We start from the raw sequence: 19,214 nt of genomic DNA on the forward strand, positions 1-19,214 counted from the left end.
GCACGGTAGCACAATTGGATAGCATTGTGGCTTCACAGAGACAGGGTCCTGGGTTCGATCCCCGCTGGGTCACTATCTGTGCGGAGTCTGCACGTTCTCCCCGTGTCTGCGTGAGTTTTCTCCGGGTGCCCTCCCGCAGTCCAAAGATGTGCAAGTTAGGCGGATTGGCCATGATAAATTGCCCTTAGTGACCAAAAATGTTATGAGGGGTTATGGGGATAGGGTGGAAGTGAGGGTTTAAGTGGGTCGGTGCAGACTCGATGGGCCGAATGGCCTCCTTCTGCACTGTATGTTCTATGTTTCTATGAATGCAGATGTAGCGAACGGAGGCGGGAGAAACAAGTATCCCGAGGTTGGAGCAAGGAGGACAACAGGAGGAAACTCTTGCTCTGTAAGCCCTTGGTATTGTTGCGATTGTACTCTTTATATTAAGGCTCTTGGTCTGATTGAATATAGCCAGTCAGTCTGTGAAATTGCCCATTCTATACTGCATGTCTGTATATAAATGGAAAAAAAAGCACAAGTGGAAAGACCCATAGACTATTTTCAAATCACACGCACATCTTGATCTCTGTCATTGGGGTTCACCTCACATGCCATTGCCCAGGGACATTTTGAGGGCTTGTCCGTGGGGATTTCCATAAATTCAGCATCTGTTTCATAGAAGAATCATAGAATGTCTACTGTGCTGAAAGAGCACCCTATCTAGGCCCACTCCCCTGCGCCATCCCCGTAACCCCCTCCTAACTTGGACAACCCTGGACTCTAAGAGTCAATTTAGCGCGGCCAATCCACCTAACCTGCACACCTTTGGACTGTGGGAGGACGCCGGAGCACCCGGAGGAAACCTACGCAGACATGGGGAAAACGTGCAGACTCCAGACAGTCACCCGAGGCTGGAATTGAACCCATATCCCTGGTGCTGTGGGGAGGCAGTGTGCCACCGTGCCGCCCCCACCGTGCCATTAAATTGAGGAGGTCTGAGGCCTGTATGAACCGGGCAAGTAAATGGCAAGGCCCTCCTATCAGATTGTAGTAACCTCACTTAGATAAGCAGACCAAAGAACTGCAGAAGAGGTAGTTGCTTCAGTAATGGAAAACTCTCTGAGAGGAAGGAAGTCGCTTATCGGAGAACAGCATGTTGATGGCTGTGTAATTGGAGTACATGAATTCAACAATGTTTGTCGTGGCAGGAGTTCAGTGTTTAATAGGACCAGAATAAATTAAGCTCACAAAATAAGTTGACCTGCCAAATTCATGGGCTGTATAGTAACAAATATAAGGCTTTGTGGCATTTATAAGCAACCCCCCCCCCCAATCCTTCCCTTCACTCATGGTTGGCTCTTGATTGATGGCCAATGAAGTGTAACAAATTGACGGGAGGCACACGTTTTCTTTCATGAACGCGATACATTAATCTAGTTGCGGTGAGAATAATTGTGGGTTTTAGCTGATACATTGCTGGCATTTCTTTCCTGCTTTCCTGCCCAGGTAGTGAAGCTGAAACAGATCGAGCACACACTCAATGAAAAAAAGATCCTTCAGGCGGTCAGGTTCCCCTTTCTGGTCCGGCTAGTATTCTCATTCAAGGTGAGTGTCCACTGCTGCCCGTGAGGTTGTGTTGGATTGCTAGTTTGATTTTGGTTGGGAAGCATGTGCGGAGGCAGGGTGGGGAGAGAAATAACCTGTAACAAACAGAACTGAAGGATGCCTGTCGCCTTCTGTAATTCCTGTATATCTTTCAAGATGAAGGCTCATTATCTGCGGTGTTTGGTAAGATTCGGGTGGGTACATCGGTGACAGCTCAGGCCAATCTGTGCCGCAAAGTTGTTACAGCAAATAGGGAGAGAATGCTACAGACGATTGAGTTTCGGTTGAGTTGCTGGCTCAATATTTCCCCTGCTTGCCTTTTCTCCCTGCCTCCAATGTGCACTTGCTTTCGAAGGAGGCCACACCATTTCTTATTTGGCTGTAGGTGCAGTGATCCTGGCCAAGTTCCTCCCAAGATTCGGAAGTAGATATCAAAACTCCAAAGTGGACTTACGGTCGCGGCGATGACCAGCTAAGCCGCATAAGAGCCCCAACGGGAAATTTTTTGCGACAAAACCCGGTGTGGGGTGAAGCAACAGGGAGTTCCCCCCCCCCCAGTGGGAAAGGAAAAGATCGGCGGCGGCGGCCAGATCACGGAGGATCCTCGAGGGCAGCGGCAGAGGAAAGAAAGGAACAAGATGGCGTCGGAGGGAGCCCAGGCGACATGGGGACCGGACCAGGATGAATTTTTAAGACTGTGTGGAGCTGCTAAAAAAGGAGGTGCTGGCCCCGATGCTACAGGCAATCGAGAGGCTTAAAGAGACACAAAAGGCCCAGGAGATAGAGCTCCGTGTGGTGGAGCAGAAGGTAACTGATAACGAGACCGGGATCCTGGGCCTAGCGGTCAAAATGCAGACGCACGAGGTGCTTCATAAGAAGTGTATCGAATGAATTGAAGTCCTGGAAAATAGATCAAGGAGAAAGAACCTCCGGATCCTGGGTCTCCAAAGGCTGGAGAACCACCTAGGGAGATGGTTTGCGATTTCACCGCTTCAATGACAGAGAGGTTGTTCTGAGATGGGCCAAGAAGGTATGAAGTAGCAGATGGGAGAATGCGGTGATACGAGTGTATCAGGACTGGAGTGCGGAGGTGGCGAGAAGGAGGGCGAGTTTCAATCGAGCCAAGGAGGTGCTGCATAAGAAGAAAGTAAAGTTTGGGATGTTGCAGCCGGCGCGATTATGGGTCACGCACCAGGATAGACATTACTATTTTGAAACGTCGGAAGAAGTATGGACCTTCATTCAAAAAGAGAAACTGGACCAGAACTGAGGGACTGATGTTGGAGGGGAAATGACAATGCTGATGTATAGAGGTGTAAATTGGGGAGGGGGGGGGGACACTGAGAAATGTGGGCGCCGGTGGGGGGGAAAAAGAGACACAGGCGGGGGATGGGGAATGGGAATGGGGCTGTAGGGGGAGCTGCGCCATGGGGGGCGGGATGGTTCTAGAAAGCGCGGGGTTTCTTTTTCTATTTCCGCGCCAGAGAGATGATGGCGGGAAGATAGGCGCAAGGAGGATGGGAGTTCCTCACACGGGGGGGTCAAGGAGAGAGCGGGAGAAGCCGGGGTCAGTTGAAGTCAGCTGACTTTCGGAAGCAATATGGGGGGAGTAACCATGCTAGATGGGGATCTAGCGGGGGGGGGGACAACTGGGTTGCTGCTGTTGAGATCGAAAGGGAGCTGGTAAGAGAAAAGGTGGTCGAGGCGGGAATGCGCCGTCTGGGGGACGGGTGGGTGCGCGGGACCGGGACGTGGGACTGGCCCAGAGAGGGTGATGGCTAGTCGACAGGGGAGGGGGGCGGGCAGCCCCCCAGTCCGGCTGATCACGTGGAACGTGAGAGGCCTGAATGGGCCGATTAAGAGAGTCCGAAGGCAGACGTGGCCATGCTTCAAGAGACGCATCTGGAGGTGGCGGACCAGGTTAGGTTAAGGAAAGGATGGGTGGGACAGGTGTTCCACTCAGGGCTCGACGCAAAGAATAGAGGGGTGGCCATATTGGTGGGGAAACGGGTGTCGTTCAAGGCTAGGAACATTGTAGCGGACAGCGGGGGCAGGTATGTGATGGTGAGTGGCAAACTGCAGGGAATGGAGGTCGTGCTGGTCAACATATATGCCCCGAACTGGGATGATGCGGGATTTATGAAGCGGATGCTGGGACGTATCCCGGACCTGGAGGTAGGAAACATGGTAATGGGGGGGGACTTCAACACCGTGCTAGACCCAGGGTTAGATAGATCTAGATCCAGGACCGGAAGAAGGCCGGCAGCGGCCAAGGTGCTTAGGGGGTTTCTGGACCAAATGGGGGGAGTGGATCCGTGGAGATTTGCCAGGCCGCTGGCCAAAGAGTTCTCCTTTTTCTCCCATGTCCATAAGGTATACTCCCGGATAGATTTCTTCGTTCTGGGGAGGTCACTGATTTTGAGGGTGGAAGGAACGGAGTACTCGGCCATAGCTGTTTCAGACCATGCCCCACATTGGGTGGATCTGGAACTAGGAGAGGAGAGGGAACAGTGCCCACTCTGGCGACTGGATGTGGGATTATTGGCGGATGAGGGAGTCTGTGGAAGGGTGCGGGGATGTATCGAAAGGTACCTGGAGGCCAATGATGATGGGGAGGTCCGAGTGGGGGTAGTATGGGAAGCGCTGAAGGCGGTGGTCAGGGGAGAGTTGATCTCCATCAGGGCTCACAAGGGGGAAACAGAGGCCACAGAGAGGAAAAGATTACTGGGGGAGATCTTGAGTGTGGATAAAAGATATGCGGAGGCCCCGGACGAAGGACTATATAGGGAGAGGCGAAGACTCCAGACGGAGTTTGACCTGCTGACCACAGGGAAGGCAGAGCCACAGTGGAGGAAGGCACAGGGGATGAGATATGAATATGGGGAAAAGGCGAGTCGCCTGTTGGCCCACCAGCTTCGTTAAGAGGACAGCGGCGAGGGAAATAGGGGGAGTTAGGGATGAAACGGGAACTACGGTGCGGAGAGCAGGGAAGGTGAATGAGGTGTTTAAGACCTTTTATGAGAGGTTATATAGGTCCCAACCCCCGGAGGGAAAAGAGGGGATGCAACAGTTTCTGGACCAACTAAGGTTCCCGAGGGTGGAGGAGCAGGAGGTGGCAGGTCTGGGGGCGCCAATTGGGGTGGACAAGGTGACCAAAGGGCTGGGGAACATGCAGGCAGGGAAGGCCCCGGGACCTGACGAGTTCCCGGTGGAATTTTACAGGAAATACGTGGACTTGTTGGCCCCGCTGCTGGTAAGAACCTTTAATGAGGCCAGAGAAGGGGGGACTCTACCCCCAACAATGTCGGAGGCGACGATATCACTAATCCTGAAGCGAGATAAAGACCCGCTACAATGCGGGTCTTATAGGCCTATCTCGCTTCTGAATGTGGACGCCAAGTTGTTGGCAAAAGTGCTGGCAATGAGGATAGAGGATTGTGTCCCGGGGGTGGTGCACGAAGGTCAGACAGGGTTCGTAAAGGGGAGACAACTGAATGTCAACGTGCGACGGCTATTGGGGGTGATAATGATGCCCCCATCAGAGGGGGAGGCAGAGATAGTGGCAGCGATGGATGCAGAGAAGGCATTTGATAGGGTAGAGTGGAAGTATCTATGGGAGGTGCTGAGGAGGTTCGGGTTCGAGGAGGGGTTTGTCAGCTGGGTTAAACTCCTCTATGGGGCCCCAATGGCAAGTGTAGTCACAAATTGGCAAAGGTCGGAGTATTTTCGACCACATAGGGGAACAAGACAGAGATGCCCGCTGTCCCCATTGCTGTTCGCGCTGGCAATTGAACCACTGGCCATAGCGCTGAGACACTCCAGGAAATGGAGAGGGGTGGTTAGGGGGGGAGAGGAACACAGAGTGTCACTCGACGCAGATGATCTACTGCTGTATGTGGCGGATCCAGTGGGGGGAGATGACAGAGGTTATGCAGATAATAACATGGGAAAGAGTGAGCTTTTCGTGATACACCCTGGGGACCAGAGTAGATAGATGGCCTGCCGCTAAGGAGAGTGGAAAGAAACTTCCGATACCTGGGGATTCAGATAGCCAGGAGCTGGGGAACCTTACACAGACTCAATCTGACTCGGCTGGTGGAGCAAATGGAAGAGGATTTCAAAAGGTGGGATATGCAGCCGCTGTCACTGGCGGGCAGAGTGCAGGCGATTAAGATGATGATCCTCCCGAGGTTCCTATTTGTGTTTCAATGTCTCCCTATATTGATCACTAAGGCCTTTTTCAAGAAAATAGATAGGAGCATCATGAGCTTCGTGTGGGCAGGGAAGGCCCCGAGGGTAAGGAGGGGGTTCCTGCAACGTAGCAGGGACAGAGGGGGACTGGCGTTGCCGAATTTGGGCGACTATCACTGGGCCGCTAATGTGGCGATGATCCGTAAGTGGATGATAGAGGGAGAGGGGGCGGCGTGGAAAAGGCTGGAGATGGCGTCCTGTAAAGGAACAAACTTAAAAGCGCTGGTGACGGCACCACTTCCGCTCTCCCCGAAAAGGTTTACCACGAACCCAGTGATGGCGGCAACATTAAGTATCTGGGGGCAATGGTGGATGGTGGCGACAGAGGGGTGTGCTGGGAGCCTCGGTGTGGTCCCCGATCAGGAACAACCATAGGTTTGCCCCAGGGAGGTTGGACGGAGGGTTCCAGAGCTGGCACCGGGCAGGAATTAGGAGAGTGGGAGACTTATTTATAGATGGGACGTTTGCGAGCTTGGGAGCACTAGAGGAAAAGTATGAGCTGCCTCCGGGGAATATCTTTAGGTATATGCAGGTGAGGGCGTTCACGAGACAACAGGTGAGGGAATTTCCGCTGCTCCCGACACAGGGGATCCAGGATAGAGTGCTTTCGGGGGTGTGGGTCGGGGAGGGCAAAGTGTCCGAAATATACCGGGAGATGAGAGAAGAGGGGGAGGAGCTGGTAGAAGAACTGAAAGGAAAATGGGAAGAAGAGCTCGGGGAGGAGATTGAGGAGGGTTTGTGGGCTGATGCCCTAAGTAGGGTAAATTCCTCTTCCTCATGTGCCAGGCTTAGCCTGGTCCAATTTAAGGTGCTACATAGAGCACACATAACGGGAGCGAGGTTGAGCAGGTTCTTCGGAGTGGAGGACAAGGAGGAACATAGAACATAGAAAAATACAGCACAGAACAGGCCCTTCGGCCCATGATGTTGTGCCGAACCTTTGTCCTAGATTAATCATAGATTATCATTGAATTTACAGTGCAGAAGGAGGCCATTCGGCCCTTTGAGTCTGCACCGGCTCTTGTAAAGAGCACCCTACCCAAACTCAACACCTCCACCCAACACCAAGGGCAATTTGGACATTAAGGGCAATTTATCATTGGCCAATTCACCTAACCCGCACATCTTTGGACTGTGGGAGGAAACCGGAGCACCCGGAGGAAACCCACGCAGACACGGGGAGGACGTGCAGACTCCGCACAGACAGTGACCCAAGCCGGAATCGAACCTGGGACCCTGGAGCTGTGATGCAATTGTGCTATCCACAATGCTACCGTGCTGCCCTTGAGAACAAATAAATCTACACTATATCATTTTACCGTAATCCATGTACCTATCCAATAGCTGCTTGAAGGTCCCTAATGTTCCCGACTCAACTACTTCCACAGGCAGTGCATTCCATGCCCCCACTACTCTCTGGGTAAAGGACCTACCTCTGATATCCCTCCTATATCTTCCACCTTTCACCTTAAATTTATGTCCCCTTGTAATGGTTTGTTCCACCCGGGGAAAAAGTCTCTGACTGTCTACTCTATCTATTCCCCTGATCATCTTATAAACCTCTATCAAGTCGCCCCTCATCCTTCTCCGTTCTAATGAGAAAAGGCCTAGCACCCTCAACCTTTCCTCGTAAGACCTACTCTCCATTCCAGGCAACATCCTGGTAAATCTTCTTTGCACCTTTTCCAAAGCTTCCACATCCTTCCTAAAATGAGGCGACCAAAACTGTACACAATGCTCCAAATGAGGCCTTACCAAAGGACTTGGAACTATGATGTTGTTGCCATTACAGAGACCTGGTTGAGGGAAGGGCAGGATTGGCAGCTAAATGTTCCAGGATTTAGATGTTTCAGGCGGGATAGAGGGGGATGTAAAAGGGGAGGCGGAGTTACGCTACTTGTTCGGGAGAATATCACAGCGGTACTGCGAGAGGACACCTCAGAGGGCAGTGAGGCTATATGGGTAGAGATCAGGAATAAGAAGGGTGCAGTCACAATGTTGGGGGTATACTACAGGCCTCCCAACAGCCAGCGGGAGATAGAGGAGCAGATAGGTAGACAGATTTTGGAAAAGAGTAAAAACAACAGGGTTGTGGTGATGGGAGACTTCAACTTCCCCAATATTGACTGGGACTCACTTAGTGCCAGGAGCTTAGACGGGGCGGAGTTTGTAAGGAGCATCCAGGAGGGCTTCTTAAAACAATATGTAGACAGTCCAACTAGGGAAGGGGCGGTACTGGACCTGGTATTGGGGAATGAGCCCGGCCAGGTGGTAGATGTTTCAGTAGGGGAGCATTTCGGTAACAGTGACCACAATTCAGTAAGTTTTAAAGTACTGGTGGACAAGGATAAGAGTGGTCCGAGGATGAATGTGCTAAATTGGGGGAAGGCTAATTATAACAATATTAGGCGGGAACTGAAGAACATAGATTGGGGGCGGATGTTTGAGGGCAAATCAACATCTGACATGTGGGAGGCTTTCAAGTGGCAGTTGAAAGGAATACAGGACCGGCATGTTCCTGTGAGGAAGAAAGCTAAATACTGCAATTTTCGGGAACCTTGGATGACGAGTGATATTGTAGGCCTCGTCAAAAAGAAAAAGGAGGCATTTGTCAGGGCTAAAAGGCTGGGAACAGACGAAGCCTGCGTGGAATATAAGGAAAGTAGGAAGGAACTTAAGCAAGGAGTCAGGAGGGCTAGAAGGGGTCACGAAAAGTCATTGGCAAATAGGGTTAAGGAAAATCCCAAGGCTTTTTACACGTACATAAAAAGCAAGAGGGTAGCCAGGGAAAGGGTTGGCCCACTGAAGGATAGGCAAGGGAATCTATGTGTGGAGCCAGAGGAAATGGGCGAGGTACTAAATGAATACTTTGCCTCAGTATTCACCAAAGAGAAGGAATTGGTAGATGTTGAGTCTGGAGAAGGGGGTGTAGATAGCCTGGGTCACATTGTGATCCAAAAAGACGAGGTGTTGGGTGTCTTAAAAAATATTAAGGTAGATAAGTCCCCAGGGCCTGATGGGATCTACCCCAGAATACTGAAGGAGGCTGGAGAGGAAATTGCTGAGGCCTTGACAGAAATCTTTGGATCCTCGCTGTCTTCAGGGGATGTCCCGGAGGACTGGAGAATAGCCAATGTTGTTCCTCTGTTTAAGAAGGGTAGCAGGGATAATCCCGGGAACTACAGGCCGGTGAGCCTTACTTCAGTGGTAGGGAAATTACTGGAGAGAATTCTTCGAGACAGGATCTACTTCCATTTGGAAGCAAATGGACGTATTGGTGAGAGGCGGCACGGTTTTGTGAAGGGGAGGTCGTGTCTCACTAACTTGATAGAGTTTTTCGAGGAGGTCGCTAAGATGATTGATGCAGGTAGGGCAGTAGATGTTGTCTATATGGACTTCAGTAAGGCCTTTGACAAGGTCACTCATGGTAGACTAGTACAAAAGGTGAAGTCACACGGGATCAGGGGTGAGCTGGCAAGGTGGATACAGAACTGGCTAGGCCATAGAAGGCAGAGAGTAGCAATGGAGGGATGCTTTTCTAATTGGAGGGCTGTGACCAGTGGTGTTCCACAGGGATCAGTGCTGGGACCTTTGCTCTTTGTAGTATATATAAATGATTTGGAGGAAAATGTAACTGGTCTGATTAGTAAGTTTGCAGACGACACGAAGGTTGGTGGAATTGCGGATAGCGATGAGGACTGTCGGAGGATACAGCAGGATTTAGATTGTCTGGAGACTTGGGCGGAGAGATGGCAGATGGAGTTTAATCCGGACAAATGTGAGGTAATGCATTTTGGAAGGTCTAATGCAGGTAGGGAATATACAGTGAATGGTAGAACCCTCAAGAGTATTGAAAGTCAAAGAGATCTAGGAGTACAGGTCCACAGGTCATTGAAAGGGGCAACACAGGTGGAGAAGGTAGTCAAGAAGGCATACGGCATGCTTGCCTTCATTGGCCGGGGCATTGAGTATAAGAATTGGCAAGTCATGTTGCAGCTGTATCGAACCTTAGTTAGGCCACACTTGGAGTATAGTGTTCAATTCTGGTCGCCACACTACCAGAAGGATGTGGAGGCTTTAGAGAGGGTGCAGAAGAGATTTACCAGAATGTTGCCTGGTATGGAGGGCATTAGCTATGAGGAGCGGTTGAATAAACTCGGTTTGTTCTCACTGGAACGAAGGAGGTTGAGGGGAGACCTGATAGAGGTATACAAAATTATGAGGGGCATAGACAGAGTGGATAGTCCGAGGCTTTTCCCCAGGGTAGAGGGGTCAATTACTAGGGGGCACAGGTTTAAGGTGAGAGGGGCAAGGTTTAGAGTAGATGTACGAGGCAAGTTTTTTACGCAGAGGGTAGTGGGTGCCTGGAACTCGCTACCGGAGGAGGTAGTGGAAGCAGGGACGATAGGGACATTTAAGGGGCATCTTGACAAATATATGAATAGGATGGGAATAGAAGGATACGGACCCAGGAAGTGTAGAAGATTGTAGTTTAGTCGGGCAGCATGGTCAGCACGGGCTTGGAGGGCCGAAGGGCCTATTCCTGTGCTGTACATTTCTTTGTTCTTTGTTTGTTTGCGGGAGGTGCGGGGGAAGCCCGGCGAACCACACACACATGTTTTGGTCGTGTCCGGCACTGGAGGGGTATTGGAGGGGAGTGGCGGGAGTGATCTCGAAGGTGGTGAAGGTCCGGGTCAAGCCAAGCTGGGGGTTAGCTATATTTGGGGTAGCGGATGAGCCGGGAGTGCAGGAGGCGAAAGAGGCCGATATTGTGGCCTTTGCGTCCCTAGTAGCCCGGCGAAGGATTTTACTCATGTGGAAGGAAGCGAAACCCCCCGGCGTGGAGGCCTGGATAAACGACATGGCAGGGTTCATAAAACTGGAGCGGATGAAGTTTGCGCTGAGAGGATCGGCTCAGGGGTTCTCCAGGCGGTGGCAACCGTTCCTCGACCATCTAGCGGAACGTTAGGGGGAAAATAGATAGCCAGCAGCAGCCCAGAGGGGGGGTGGGGGGGGGGGGTAAATTGTTTCTGTTCTCGAGGGGGTGAAGGGGTGGGGGGGAACACTATTTTGTGTTCTGTTGTTAGTTCACTATTTTATTTATACCATGTTATCTATCAGTTATCATGTTACCGTTTTTGTTGATTTGTAAGGGGGAAAAAATTTGTTTGAAAACTTTAATAAAATATATATTTTTTTTAAAACTCCAAAGTGAAGACGTAAGTGTCCTTGTCACGCTTCCCTGGACCGACGAGAGCCTCCCCCAGACCCGGGCTCTCCATGGAGGATTCACTTTGGTAGCTGAGTGTTAACCAGCCCAACTCAGTTGGCCTGAATGCCACTGGGGTGACCACCTTAGTGCCGGGCATTTTGTTATGCCTTCTGATCTTCTAAAGCTTCCAAAAGCAGCATGACACTGGTGTTGAGTTCAAGTTTCACGTGTCGAGGGACTTCCGGTGGCGGCTATGAGGAAGTAAGTCGCACACTTGGTGGCTCCCGCTCTGGTCGGGGTTTTGGACCTTTTTCCCCGACTTTTTCGTGGCTTTGAGTTTTGGTTTTGAAAGTGTGGACATTTAGGCACTGGATCCACACAGTGGTGCATGGAACGGAGAACCCCAAGGGACCGCAAGGGAAGAAATAGAAAGATAAGCAAGGGCTGGGTCGAAGTGGCTGCTGAAGATAACATGGCCGGTGTTCGGACCCCTGCTGCGACGGCCCAGCCATCGATGGAGGGGCTGATGCAGATCATCCAAGAGGGCTTCGCCAGACAGAAACGAGATTGTCTCGACTCAATAAAGGAGTCGATCGATCGGCTGGAACACAGGCTGGATGCCCTGGATCGGACGATCCAGAAGTTGGAGAAAACGCTGGCGGACCAGGAGGAGCACCGAACGGTGGTTGAGCTGGAGGTGGGGATGCTGAAGGATCAGCAGAAAAGGCTGTTAGAAAAGGTGGAAGATCTGGAGAACAAAGCACGCCGACAGAATCCCTGAGGGGGCTGATGCTGGCGCTTTTGTAGTAAATATGTTCCAGAAGCTTCTGGGGGAGGAGGCTTTTCCCCGACTGTTGGAGGTGGACAGGGCGTACAGGGCGATGGCGAGGAAGCCACGGCCGGAGGACCCCCCAAGGGCGATGGTGGTTCGGTTCCACAGATTTTCAGATAAAGAGTGTGTCCTCCAGTGGGCCAAACGTACCAGGAGCTGCAAGTGGGGCAATAGCATATTGCGTGTCTATCAGGACCTGAGCGTGGAGGTGGCCAGAAGGAGGGCAGGCTTCAGGCAAGTGAAGGAGATCCTGTTTAAGAAGAAGGTGAAATTCGGGCTCCTCTACCCGGCGTGCCTTTGGGTCACACACAAGGACCAGCACCACTATTTTGAGTCGCCCAAAGAGGCGATGGACTTTGCCAAGAAGAAGGGTCTGGCGCAAAACTGAGACCTTTTCGAATTTAAGTGTCTTTCTCTTTTCTTGAACGATGTCTATATGGTTTGATGGTTGCCTTTTTTCTGTTTGTGAAGGTGGGGGAGTTAAAGTTATTCGGTTTTTTTTGTGTTTTGATGGGGGTGGTTGGTGGGGGCTTTGTATTTTGTATTACTTTAATTTGCACTATTGAGGGGGCTCTTTGTGGGTGCTCTGTCTGTTTTGGGCTGTCTCCTATGGTAATTAGGAGATTGTTCGGTTTTGGTTTGATGAGGGAAGTGGTTTCGATGGGCGGGGCGGGGGGCTGGGGGGCGGGGGGGGGGAGTAGGGAACAATAGGTGGGAGACTTTTTGGCGCCGGAGGCGAGGGACACCAGGCTAGCTGGGTGAGCTAGTCTACGGAAGCACAATGGGGGGGGGGGTTGTATTGGTTCAATACAGGGCAGGGGTTGTGTTATGGGGTGATGTTGCTAGGGGGGTGCTCGAAAACAGGGAGGGTGCCAGCGATGGCAAAGGAGCTGATAGGGTTCATGGAGCATATGGGAGGGGTCGACCCATGGAGGTTTAGGCAGCTGGCGGTTAGGGTGTTCTCTTTCTACTCGCATGTACACAGAGTGTATTCCCGGATTGACTTTTTCATTTTGAGTAGGGATGTGCTGGCGGGGGTGGTGGACACTGGGTACTTGGCCATCACTATTTTGGATCATGCCCCACATTGGGTAGAACTGCAGGTTAGTGAGGAGAGCTTCCAGCGCCTGCAGTGGCAATTGGGCATGGGCTTGTTGGCGGACAAGGCGGCGTGCGAGAGAGTAAGGAAGTGCATGCAGAATTACCTGCAGGTCAACGACACGGGGGAAGTCTCAGCAGCGGTGGTCTGGGAGGCGCTGAAGGCAGTGGTGAGAGGGGAGCTGATCTCAATCCGAGCTCATAGGGACAGGACGGATAGGGCAGAGACGGACCGACTGATCAAGGAGATCTTACGGATAGATAGGAGGTATGCGGTGACCCCGGGGGTGGAACTGTTAAGGGAACGCCGGAGGTTGCAGGCTGAGTTTGGGGTGCTGTCCATGGGCAAGGCAGTGGAGCAGCTTAGAAAGGCGAGGGGGACGTTGTATGAACATGGGGAGAAGGCCAGCAGAATGCTGGCACAGCAGTTGAGGAAGAGGGAGGTGGCCAGGGGAATTGATAAGATGGTCAACGGAGATGGAAACCTGGTAGGGGATTCGGCTGGGCTAAACAGGGTGTTCAGGGACTTTTACAGCAGACTCTATCGCTCGGAACCCCCCACGGGGCCGGAAGGGATGAGACGCTTTCTGGACGGGCTGACTTTCCCAAGGGTGGGCAAGGAGCTGGTGGATGGGTTGGGGGCTCCGATCAGGGCCGAAGAAATATCTGAGGGCTTGACGGCAATGCAGTCGGGTAAAGCCCCGGGACCGGACGGGTTCCCGATGGAATTTTACAAGAAATTTTCGGGGATATTAGGGCCGTTGCTGGTCAAGGTTCTTAACCAGGCGAGGGATAGAGGCGTGCTGCCCCCGACGATGTCACGGGCAGCATTTTGTTAATATTGAAGTGGGACAAGAACCCGGAGCTATGTGGGTCCTATAGGCCGATCTTGTTGCATAATGTGGACGCTAAGCTGCTGGCCAAATGCTTGGCCTCCAGGATTGAAGATTGTGTGCCGGAGGTGATTATGGAGGACCAAACCGGATTTGTCAAGGGTAGGCAGTTGGTGGCCAACATAGAACATAGAACAGCACAGAACAGGCCCTACGGCCCTCGATGTTGTGCCGAGCTTTGTCCAAATCCAAGATAAAGCTATCCCACTCCCTGTCAGTCTGGTGTGCTCCATGTGCCTATCCACTAACCGCTTGAAAGTTCCTAAAGTGTCCGACTCCACTATCACAGCAGGCAGTCCATTCCACACTCTAACCACTCTCCGAGTAAAGAACCTACCTCGGACAGCCCTCCTATATCTCCCATCCCGAACCTTATAGTTATGCCCCCTTGTAACAGCTACATCACCCAAGAAGGCTGCTTAATGTGATTATGATGCCCCCGGAGAGAAGGGAAGTTGAGGTAGTTGTGGCCATGGATGCGGAGAAGGCGTTCGTCTGGGTAGAGTGGGACTATCCAAGGGAGGTGCTGGGACGGTTTGGGTTTGGTAGGGGCTTTATCGACTGGGTCGGGTTGTTGTACCAGGCCCCGGAGGCTAGTGTAAGGATGAACAGGACGTCCTCGGACTATTTTAGGCTGCACCGGGGGACAAGACCGGGATGTCCCGTTTCCCCACTGCTGTTTGCGTTAGCCATAGAGCTGCTGGCAATTGCTCTGAGAGCTTCAAGGGGTTGGAAAGGGCTGGTTAGGGGGGTGCTGGAGCATAGGGTATCGCTGTACACGGATGACCTACTCCTATATGTAGCAGATCCAGGGGCAGGAATGGGGGAGATTATGGCGATTCTGGGGGAATTTGGCCGGTTTTCGAGATGCAAACTGAATATGACGAAAAGTGAGATGTTTGTAGTCCAGGCAAGAGGTCAGTAGGGTCGGCTAGGGGAGTTATCGTTCAGGTTGGTGGAGGACAATTTAGATATCTGGGGATACAAGTGGTGCGCGACTGGGGCCGGTTACACAAGTTTAACTTGTCCCGGTTGGTTGAGCAGATGAGGGGCGAGTTTCGGAGATGGGATGCGCTTCCGCTGTCACTGGCGGGGAGGGTGCAGACGGTTAAGATGGCGGTATTGCCGAGATTTTTATTTGTGTTCCAATGCCTCCCGATTTTCATCCCGCGGTCCTTTTTTAAGAGGATCAACAAAATCATTTTGAGCTTTGTTTGGGCGGGTAAGTCCCCACGGGTGAAAAAGGTGATGCTCGAGAGGCATCAGGGGGAGGGGGAGCTGGCCCTGCCAAATTTTAGTAATTATTACTGGGCGGCCAATATTGCGATGGTAAGAAAGTGGGTGGTGTGGACGGGGGCGGTTTGGGAGCGGATGGAGGCAGCTTCATGCAGGGGCACCAGCTTGGGGGGCGCTGATAACGGCACCTTTGCCGTTCCCGCCGGCGAGATATTCCACCAGTCCCGTGGTGGTGGCGGCCCTGAGGATCTGGGATCAGTGGAGGAGGTACGTTGGTGCAGTGGGTGCATCGGTTTGGTCCCCAATATGGGACAACCATCGGTTTACTCCGGGGAGCTTAGATGGGGGGTTTCGGGAATTGAGAAGATGGGGGACCTGTTTCTGGAAGGGAGCTTCCCTAGCTTGAGGGCGCTGGATGCTGGAGGAGAAGTTCGGGCTGGCAGCAGGGAATGACTTTAGATATCTACAGGTGCGGGACTTTCTGCGCAGGCAGGTATCATCCTTCCCACTCCTACCACTAAGAGGGATTCAGGATAGGGTAGTGTCTAGGGGCTGGGTGGGAGAGGGGAGCGTCTCGGACAACTACAAAGGATTAATGGGGGCGGAGGAGATGCATATAGAGGAGCTGAAGCGTAAGTGGGAGGAGGAGCTGGGGGGTGAGATGGAGGACAGCCTATGGGTGGAGGTATTGAGCAGGGTGTGACCGCTACATGCGCAAGGTTTAGCTTGATCCAATTTAAGGTGGTGCACCAGATGCACATGACAGTGGCCCAGATGAGCAGATTTTTTGGGGTGGAAGACAAGTGTGTCAGATGTGCAGGTGGACCAGCGAACCATGTCCACATGTTCTGGGCATGCCCAAAACTTAGGGGTGGCTGGCAGGGGTTTGCGGATGTCATGTCCAGAGTATTGAAGACAAGGGGGGAAAGGAGTTCAGGGGTAACTATTTTTGGGGTGTTGGAAGACCCGGGTGTCCAGGAGGAGAAAGAGGGAGATGTTCTTGAGAGGGTCGGTGTCCGAGTTCGCCTGGAGGTGGCAATCATTCATTGACTTCTTTGCGGAGAATTAATCGTCAGCAGGGGGTTTTGGGGGGCGGGGGGCGGGGGGGGGGGGAGAGAGAGAGAGAGAGGGGGATGGGAGGGGCGTTAGGGTAGCATAGAGTAGGGGGTTAAATAGGTGGGCCTTGGAGGGACGGATGTCGGCGGCTGCATTATGACTATTGTTCGTTGTACTGTGGTTGTTTGTAATGCCAAAAATACCTCATTAAAATTGTTTGTTTAAAAAAAAAAAGTTTCACGTGTCGAGCAGAGTGGGCAGGACTATTGCTCTAAAGATATTCAGCTCGTCGGCAGACTCCTCTTCATTCCAAGACTGATGTTCGAAGTCTGCACTTGCTTTGGCGATTCTTGCATGTGTCTCGTCGTCAATATAGACCGCTCAATGAAGTGTGTAGCTGAAGTAAGTGGAATTATCCTATTGCTGACAGGTTCACACTGACACCATGGGCTCTAGATGGGGCTTTCCTGGGACAGGCTGGTACATTACTTCAGTTTTCTTCTTGCTGATCAGAAGGCCAAAGTTGTCGCATGCATTGAAGAACAGGTCCGCTCTGCCTTTCATCGCCGGCTCTGAACTGGGAGCCAGCGCAGGGTGGTTGGCAAACAGGAAACCGTAAAGTACATCCTTGGAGAACTTGGTCTTTATCTGGAGTCATCTCAGATTGAGCAGCATTCTGCCTGCCTGATATCAGATTTTACTGCCGGGATCACCATTGCGGAGGGCATCAGAGAGCCCAGTAAGGAATAGCTTTGCTGAAAAGGGTTGGAGCCAGCACACAGCCCTGTTCAAACTCCATTTGTGACTGTGATGAATGGTCATCCGGGACATGTGTGAGGAGGCCTTCGTGGAACTGTCAGACTATTGTAATGAGTTTCTTAGGGCAGCTGAATATCTCCATTCCCTTTCAAAGGCCCTCACGACTGACTGTGTCAACGTCCTTGGTTTGGTCAATCAATGAGGTGATGAGATTGGTGTTCTGTTCTGGACATTTCTCCTGGAGTTGACTAAACACCGCAGTGGTTCCTCCACCTGTTCTGAAACCACACCGTTCTGAAACCACACCGTTCTGAAACCACACCGTTCTGCTTTAACTAGGTGAGTAATGAACTGCAGGCACTGCGATGTGGGACAATGGCCACGTGACCATGGGAATGAAGTCCAACATACGTTGATCTCAAACCTTTAGTTTTGGCAATAAATTGATACGCTCACTTTTACCTTCTCTCCATAAAATTGAGCACGGATACCAATATGTCAGTGTTGAGAGCTTAATTGGATTATATTAATACAGCAATAACCTGCATTTGTTGTGGGGAGCGGTCTTTAATGTTGGAAGCTGCAAGGTACTTCACTGAGACGTGATCAATCACGAATTGCCAAAGGAAGGAGATGGCTGACTAAAAGACTGGTCAAGGAGACCAGCTTTTAACAAAGCCTATTGACTCTTGGACATATTGTTAAACAAGCTTGCATTACTGCCATACTCAATGATCACAACAGCTGATCTAATGTACTCATATTGCCACTTACGTTATGGGCTTGGACCAGAACCCCAATTTTGGTTGAAATCCTGGATTAGAATCCAACTATTTGCATTTAGTAAAACTGTGAGGAAATGTTACTGCACCACAGGGGTGATAACACTGACCAGTAGACAGTTTTTAATTAAGCACATTAGCAACAAATAAATAGCTTTACAGTTAACAGGTACAACATCTTAACTTGCTTCATGAAACCTGCCTCTACATTCCAATTAAGCAACCCATATATTTCAAATACCACTTGGGTATAATGTTAACTACCAGGTTTTACTTTCTTATCTTGGTGCAGAGTCCTTGGAGAGAGAAACTTTTTTTAGGACTGAGATGAAAACCTGCTCAGCCCTGGACGCAACTCCCTTTGTCCAGGCAGACCTGGCCCCTCCCATTGGCAACTCCAGATGCACTCAAAGCACACAGCATTCTTTTGTCTCTTCTTGCAAAATGTGCCTTGATTCAAGCAGCCAGGCTCGATTACTTCACTTTTAATCACAGCTCTAGCAGATAGACTGTAAGCATTTTAACCCAGGTTTCTAATAACATACTGAAAAAAACCCAAATTATAAAATATGACAATTTCTCACATTCATCGCACTTAGCAGATAGTGAACACTCAAATGATGTGGAAATGGGGTATGCTATTAGATCCACATGGCCATGGACCAAAGATGACTTTATCACCCTCTTTATTTTATTAACCTGATAATAAACATACTTGACTGACAACCTTATGCAATAAAGTCCTAATTGCCAGTTTTTATATGCCTCTTGTGCACCCCCAATTTCTGTCACTCCCTCATTAGTGGCTATGCCTCCAGCTATCTAGCCTGAAACTCTGACGTTTCGTCCCAATTTCCACGTCTCTACCCCTCTGTCTTCCATTACAACACTCCTGATAACTTATTAGTCGCCCGTCCTAATGTCTCCTATGTAGCTCAATGTCAAATTGTGCCTGATGATACTCCCTTGAAGCACCTTGCATATGAATACAAGTGTTGTGTGCGTAAATGGAGTTTCTAAAAAAACCTACGGCAGCAAAATGGGAGAAGCTCTGAGGAAACGGCCTGATGTTAAAAACTTCCCACTTCTTGCATCTGTGTGCAAACACAACGCTTGAAGACCAGCAAAACACCATTGAGCTCATCCACCTTGTGCAAACAGCCCTGTTCAACCCTTGTCCAGATTTCCTCTCCAGGGAGCACTTTTGCAATCCATAATTTGGTAGTAACTGTGGTGTTCTTCCTGATTCTTGTTGTCAGGATGGATGTTGTAGTGTTCACAAAGACCACAGAAGCCAAGTTCATTAAAAAGCTAACATTTATTCACACTATTTATTAAAGCTCAACCACTTACTCCTATAGTAAATAATAATCTAGTAATCCCCACTCAACTAACACTAGTCACTACACTCGATCTATAACTGTACTCTGATCTCTCTCACTGCTCCTATGCTCCCCCCTCTCCAGCCTTCTCACAGACATCTGTGAGTCAGCGCTTTATATAGT

The 19,214-nt window shown here is 50.8% G+C and overlaps 1 protein-coding gene across 9 annotated transcripts in view; it reads left to right on the top strand.

The window, feature by feature from the left end:
• LOC140403326 (cAMP-dependent protein kinase catalytic subunit alpha-like) overlaps positions 1–19,214 on the top strand; it is a 265,539-nt gene that overhangs the window by 223,065 nt on the left and 23,260 nt on the right. For all 9 annotated transcript variants that reach the window (XM_072491191.1, XM_072491198.1, XM_072491193.1 and 6 more), the window contains exon 4: positions 1,492–1,590. In XM_072491191.1, the coding sequence (XP_072347292.1) occupies positions 1,492–1,590 (99 nt within the window). The remainder of the gene's footprint in view (positions 1–1,491; positions 1,591–19,214) is intronic.

This window comes from Scyliorhinus torazame, chromosome 27 (assembly GCF_047496885.1).
Source record: "Scyliorhinus torazame isolate Kashiwa2021f chromosome 27, sScyTor2.1, whole genome shotgun sequence".
Lineage (NCBI taxonomy): Eukaryota > Metazoa > Chordata > Chondrichthyes > Carcharhiniformes > Scyliorhinidae > Scyliorhinus > Scyliorhinus torazame.